The 7,319-nt window shown below is 33.7% G+C and overlaps 1 protein-coding gene across 7 annotated transcripts; it reads right to left on the bottom strand.

The window, feature by feature from the left end:
• Positions 1-283: 283 nt before the first annotated feature.
• Positions 284-5,581, bottom strand: LOC107877899 (pre-mRNA-processing-splicing factor 8A-like). Of its 7 annotated transcripts, XR_001676613.2 has the most exons (6): positions 4,774-5,581; positions 2,154-2,219; positions 1,937-2,046; positions 1,450-1,745; positions 878-929; positions 284-777 (listed from the first exon to the last, which is right to left on the bottom strand). XR_001676613.2 is itself a non-coding variant. In XM_047393660.1 (4 exons), the coding sequence occupies exons 1-3, from the start codon at positions 5,193-5,195 to the stop codon at positions 2,166-2,168; spliced, it is 576 nt and encodes a 191-aa protein (XP_047249616.1). In that variant the 5' UTR covers positions 5,196-5,581; the 3' UTR covers positions 1,752-2,046; positions 2,154-2,165. The 7 variants fall into 7 exon arrangements, 5 of the variants coding, with proteins under 5 accessions (XP_047249616.1, XP_047249617.1, XP_047249618.1 ...); XR_001676611.2 differs by lacking the exons at positions 284-777; positions 878-929 and adding an exon at positions 3,823-3,922 and having other exon boundaries at positions 1,356-1,745; positions 1,937-2,058; XM_047393660.1 differs by lacking the exons at positions 284-777; positions 878-929; positions 1,450-1,745 and adding an exon at positions 3,823-3,922 and having other exon boundaries at positions 1,752-2,046.
• Positions 5,582-7,319: the final 1,738 nt, after the last annotated feature.

The raw sequence follows: 7,319 nt of genomic DNA, 5'->3' as shown, positions 1-7,319 counted from the left end.
AATTTCCTCCGAAAACACTTTTGGGACCTTGCAACAAGCTGCCGCTCAACTCTGGTAAAAGGGTTTTTCTAATTGATTAGCTAAATACAAAAAAAAAAACACTACAAAAAAGCTGGTAAATTATGACGAATTTTTTATCAATTTATAAAAGTTTTTGACCTCTACAAAAAGAATTGTGGCAGTTTTGGAAAGTACCACAATAAGCCTTGCCACGAGCAATATTGTGGCGGTTTTCCAAAACCTCCCTGACGTCCGACACAAAATAAATTTTGAATTTGTGGGATTTTTAAAGTTAATAAGTGACAATTTAAAACTCTCGCAATATAATATGAATGTTTCAAAAAAAAAATACTGCAGGAGTTTATAAAACCCCGCAATATGATCACAATGTCACAAAAAAAATATTGTGGTGTTCTATAATTCCCACAATAAAATACTAATTGTTTTCTTAGAAAATTATGAAGAAGTTTTCAACCACTACAATATGAAATTAGTACTTAAAAAATAATAATTGGTGGCAGTTCAACTCCGCCACAATATTTTTGTTGCTTCCATCATCTTCTCCATCGTTATGTATGTATCTCCTCGGTCTAACATTAGATTAGTAATCAGGAAAAAGAGTGTGGAGTACATGGTATTTTTCCTGTCATTTGCTGTTGTCGTGTCCTCCTTCTGCTGGTTTATCTATGCTCTGCTAGGAATGGCCCAATTTATTGGCACTGCAACAGGTGTTATCTTGGGTTTAGTAGTAGTGCAACTGATCTTGTACTTCATTTACTGTTTGAACAAGATTACATTTGCTACTGATGAGTCCATACAGATGGAAAAATGGCATAACAATAACGTTAAATGGCATAACAATAACGTTAAGTCATACCATGATGGGAAGCAATCAAATTTTCATGAAAATAATCAGCACTCCAACCAGGCTGAGCTTGTCGCCGTTTCCAATTTGACCAAAAAAAATGATAAAAGCTAGTCAGTCAAAGTCAAAGTAAAACTGGTAGGTTGTACAAGAAATAAGTCATTTCCCCATTCTGAAGTATTTCATATAAAACTAGAATAAGGACCAAAAGAAACCATCCATTAGATTTCAATATTTCACGTATATGAAGTATTACCAACTATAATGCGAAGGAATCAATAACTGTGCCACCAAGGTGGCCAAACAGCACAACGTTCCAAACCAAAGTGTAGACAAGTTATAGAGGATCAAGTTCGTGGCATCTTGACCCCTGTTGCCAAGAGGCCAACCCTACATCTTCAAATTATCTGTTTCGTTACAATGGTCATTAAATTGATAGTAGATTTCTTTTCTTCTCGATAGAACAGAATAAAAGGTCCAAAGCACAACATTAGGACAATTAACGTCAAATTGATATGCAAAGATTCAGAGAAATAAACCAAAGAGAAGATTTATCATCTTAATTTTTGTTTTCACTTTATTACCTGATTGACAAGTTGGTTTTTGAATTTGTCAGGGTTCATTTTTCTCTCCGAGTGAAATACATAAGATACTTGTGCATCTATCCCCATGCTGAAGTAATTCCAGAACCCTCCACAAAATGTATGGAAACCTTCCACGTTCAGTTCATCAGATGGAGAAACCCGGTGAAAGGCATGCAAAGAATGAGACAATTCCAGCGGCGCGACAGGATCACAAGAACATTTTTTGGGTGCTCTCATCCTCATTAGAATGTGCCAACTGTCCATCTTCTTTTCCCGGTTACATGGGTAACGGATAGCTAAAACCAAATGGGCAATATGCTATTAGTAGTGGCTTTAAATGGAGGCTCGGAGAAGAACCACAAAAACAATGATGGGGAGCGGTATGGAACACAACAAACATCCCAAAACATAGTTTTATCTCCTGGATTGCAATGCACGGAAGATTACTTTTTATCTACTGGATTGCAATGCACGGAAGATTACTCACGGAAGTAAAGCTAGCTCATATAGGATTATGCCAAAATACAACTTGCTTGCTACGTGACAGCTATCCCGAAACCATGAAGCATCTCTTTTTGTACTTATTCAAGCAAATGCCTGCATAAAAAGCTATAAGCCTATAGAATCTTAAGTTGTTGAGATAAAGAGAATCTAGCATTCTCATTGGCATGAAAAAACATGTTAATCCAAAGTGATAAACTCACTATTTGGTATTTCTATTTCTGATCCAATCTTGAATTGGTCCAGTAAGTCGATTGCTTGTTAGGTACCTTGCAAAGAAAAATCTTTAATTCAACTGATATCAATATGAACAAAAAACTTCAAAATAAATGAATCAAGCTTTGAAATTCAAAAAAGAAAATCTTTAAAAAAGACTCGTGTTGGAGTCATGGGCATGGCATAGAGAAATGTTGGATATTTAGCTTCTAAAGATTGAGCGTCGTATCTGACTTGTCTCTATAATCCATGAAAACCATCAGGATCGGGTCATATGGATTGTTAGCGACCTAAAATTTGGAAAAACAATAAAGGACCATACTATTACAAAACCAACCAAGCTTAGATGTTCATGTCATAACATAGCAGTTTCCATTTTATCCGATGAATAGGAAAAGTCTGATCCTAAGTTTGCAATAGAAATGGAATAGCCAACGTGAATACATCTATTTGAGAAGAGCACTTATCTGTTACCATAAAACTATTAAGGATGGACTGACAAAGAAAAGTGCAGCAATTTGCTCACATAAACTTGTAGCGTTTAAGTATTCGAGTGCATAACATGCAAAAATTTCAGAATTACTCAATGTTTGGTGATCTTTCTCTACATCAACTTCCACTTCGTAAGCTGTTTGAATAGAAATTCTGGGACCACAAATATTTCCCCGAGGCTGCTCCAGACGCAACAGTTACAAACCTATTTTCGCAAGTTAGAAAAGTTTCAAAAGGAGCTTAGCATTCTTATGTCGATCCCTAGTCTGGATAAAATAGAGGAGTTGCGGTAGGTTGACAACTAGCGTAAAGCTATTCAATCCAATCACGTCCCTACAGAATGTAGAAGTACAAAGAGGATAAAGTGAGAGAGCATCAATATAGTTTAGTCATTTCTTTCACAGAATTCCAAATGAACCAATTTTCAGGATCAACACTATGATGATCAAAGGTGTTAAAAGTCATGATATCCCAACCATTTTGGTGTATGTTGAATGTGTTACATGTTCTCATGTGCATAAAAGGAAATTATGTGCTATAGCAATATCTGTGTTTGACCCGTTAGTGGACTACACTGGGTATGTTGTTGATGATGTAACAATATCTGTGTATGTTCTTGGATGTTAAATGATGTTTGGAACCTGTTAAACAGAATTCAGATTCGTTTCAAGTAGTTCAACCTACGTCCGAGTAGAAAAAGAGAACACTTAAATATCTCTGGTGCAATGGGAAGGAAAATTGTGATTCACGAGATAAAAGAGGAATAAGTGACACACAAGAGATGTGATCTTATAACCTGAGATCAAATTCACTTATGCTTAGGTCAGTTGCTGAAATCTTTCTAAAGGGGAAAAAATAGCACCCACGGGTTATTTCTTATTTCCTTCTTACTTATTGGGAACATCCGTAGGAGGGTTCTTGGACTCGCTACACCCCGAAATTGCATGGAAACTCAAGTTTTGGATCTAATGAAGTGGGATTTGAGAATTTGGAAGGCTTCAACCATTGGAATTCCTACTTTCTTCATTCACACCACTCTAAAGGTGACCCAAACAGCTATTCAAGGTTTTTAAGTTTGGAATACTCAAGAGGTAACTTTTAACCTCAACCTCAGAACTTATGAGTTTGAGTTCTTTTAACCATGGATTTTGAAAGCTAACTCACTTGTGTCATGACTATTATGTTGACCTCAAACCAGCAACTGATGCAATGAGCTGCCACTTGTTGAAAACCGATGTAGAAGACAATGCTTGGGAAATTCTTCCTGCATAGCGTATGCATACGACTCAGATATCGACTGCATGTCATGGAGCAAGAACTTGATTGATATTCAACAGTTTCAAAGATGGGAAAGATCTCTATATTCACGTGGCACATTCAGAGCTTGGTATGTATTCTGGAGCCCAATGAAAGACTCACTATCCACCTAGTAGCTTAATCAGTCATTTGAGATAGCATGGACTTAATTGAATACCATATATCTACTTTAAGTTGCTTACTTCTGTATAGAACTGATAGTTGTTCACCATTTGTGTTTGCTCGGTGTTGCAGATTATCGTAAAGACATAAAGAAAATTGTAATTCCAGTAATTTAGTTTTCATGCACTTTGTGTTTGTTTGTTCCATTGTTGTACAAGGATGGCCAGACGTAGAGGTAAAACAAACTGTAAAGTTTTTGTGTTATAAATTTAGAAGCATTTTGTAAGCTATAGTTGAATTATATCCCTACTGATATTAGGAGTGAAAAGAAAAGAGGTAATTTTACTTGGTGACAGAAGTGCAGTTCTTAAACATACTAGTTAATAAAAATACTGCTCCTTAAACATAATCAATATATATTACACGCCTTCCTATCAAGGGTCATGTCCTCCGTAAGTTGTAATTGCTCCATATCATGCCTAATCACCTCCCTCCAATATTTCTTCGATCTACCCATGATATTATACACTTAAAATGCAAAAATTCACGACTGAAAATGAGATTCAGCGGTCAAAATTGCCAAAAGATACAACGAATAGATTACCCACATTATCTGATAATATACACCAAAAAATGCACAAATTCACGACTAAAAAATAAGATTCAGCGTTCAGAATTGTAGAAAAATTTAAATACCTAATAATCTTGCGGACATGTTCCGGCGGCATATCTTCCTTCTGCGTTTCAACGAATCCGAACTTCCGTTTATCACTATACCGATTAGAGTTAAGCTGCATCCATTTCCTCGCTTTCTCTTCAAGCTGAGCCTCAGTAGGCAAAATAGTATACGACAGCGGCGGTAGAGGTGGTCTAGAACCACTAGCTCCTCCAACACTTGTACCCGGAGGCATCATAGACGGCGGTCGTGAACTAGTACCAGGTGGCGGATGCATCATAGACTGCGGCGGAGGTCCCGGAGGTGGCCGCATCATTGACGACGGCAGCGGTTGTGGTCCTTCTCCGCTAGTACCCGGTGGTGCTATGTTACTATTGTTCCACATATCTTGTCCGTTTCCCCTCCACATAGCTTCGTTAGAAGACGAAATCTCAAACAACATAGAACAAATACTCGAAAAGTGCAAAACCCTAGCTACATAAAGCAAATCGATTCAGAGGGAGACGGAGAGGGTTGATATGGTAGAGGTGAAGTAGAAAAATGTTATAGGGCTACTTTGGAGGTTTATAACGAAGAGGGTAACACCGACTACCCTAATACATGTAAGAAAATATAGATCGAACAACATACTGAACTAGATATAAATTTTATAGCAGGAAATGAAAGCGTATGACGAAGTATGAGCCTTCATTCTCCCAATTGCACTTTTGCACGATGAAAAATGGGAGTTGGACAAAGAATTGTGGATAAGGAAAATCGTGCCTTTGGAGAAGGAAAAGGCGAGGGAAGAGGGGAATTTTGCCCGCGCATAATTTTTACTCTAATTTACTAATTACTCTTCTAATAAATATTTGAATCTACTCTCCTAATAAATATTGAAATCTAGAAAGATGGTGTACACTATTATTTTTTACGATATATTAATGCTTTTTCTTATTTTTCTCTTTTATTTTAATATTTAAATAAATGTTTTCTTTTAAATGGAACTAACTTATCTATAATTTATCTATAATCTATAATTTATAACTATAATATATTAAAAGTGTGAAGTATCTATAGAAATATTGTCTGAACGTTTTAGTCTTCATTAAAAGTCTTTACTTAGATAAAATTATTTTTTTTTATTATTTTTTTCTAATATTTAAGAGTTAAAAATTAATTAAATATATTTATGATAAAACCTTTTTTTATTAGAAGTCATCAGAATTTCACTATTTTTTCTAATTCAAAAGTTAAAAATTAATTAAATATATTTATGGTAAAACATTTCCTTACTAGAAGTCATCAAAATTAACGACAACTAATATTTTTTTCATTAGTTTAAAAATTTCAAATCAACTAAAATTGATTTTTAGTAGATTTGAAAAATATAGAAATAAATATCAAATCATTAGAATAAGAAAAAATTTAAGAAGTACTAGACTTTTAAAAGTTTAAGTATATAATAAGAATGTAATCAATGATTTTATAAAAATCTAACTTTAAAAACAGGAAAGATTCTAAGTATAAATAAAAAGAAAAATAATCATAATACAAATATGTATCAAATTAATGTGTCTCTCTTAGCATGTGACAACAAGGGAAAGAGCTACTACTATATGACAAACACAAAAATGATGTTCCATCGACCACTTGAAACTTTTGGTAGTAAAATATATATATATTTGTAAAGTGATTTGAACTTTATCACAATATACAAAACCATTTTATTTTAAATAATCAAATGTCTCACCTATAAGGCATGTATGGTTAGACTAGTTAATAAAAATACTGCTTCTTAAACATAATCAATATATATTCTCTAAAAATATGAAAACCAATGAAAAAAGTATCCAAACAAATAATAAAGTAAAATAAAGGACAAACTAACAAAATTTGTTACAATAATTCTTTTGATATTTAAGTTGCAAAATATCATAAATTAGATAGAATTACAAAATTTTAAAATTATTAATTATTTAATCTAAAATATGATTATTAGATCAGTAAGTCAAATTTATTCGAATGAGGTTACAAGCAATATAATTAATTCAAATGAGTTAATTATTTATAATATAAATAAACGCTAACACAATAACTAAATGTGTGATAATTAAGTATATAATTATCGAAATAACACATACACACATAAAGATTCTCTTGTTGGTTCTCCTAGATTGGATGATGAATATTGTTGAGGAGCATAGATGAACACTTTTATTTTCATAGACTGATGGTAAAATTGTGAGTACTTCAGTGAAAAATTAGATAGTACGATTGTGAAAAAGTGGGGACTTTATAGGATATTTAAAAATAAATTCTTTTTGAAACTCCACTTATTTTAATCGTACATGACTAAATAGATCATGAGAGTTCATGACATTATCTAATAAAGAAAACTTACTTGGGATCTCAGAACATGGTCGTTATCTAAGTTAACTCCCCCCCCCCCCCCCTCCCCCCAGTCCTCTTTTAGATAGATAGTTTTAAATAGTTACTGAGTACGTTGTTTTTATTGTTGAAAGATTTAATTGTTCGTAGTTTAATTGATATTAACCAATTCAAAGTTTCACTCTGGTCATTTGCA

This window comes from Capsicum annuum, chromosome 7 (genome assembly GCF_002878395.1).
Source record: "Capsicum annuum cultivar UCD-10X-F1 chromosome 7, UCD10Xv1.1, whole genome shotgun sequence".
NCBI classification, from domain to species: domain Eukaryota; kingdom Viridiplantae; phylum Streptophyta; class Magnoliopsida; order Solanales; family Solanaceae; genus Capsicum; species Capsicum annuum.
This window is presented reverse-complemented; position numbering and strand designations above follow the sequence as displayed.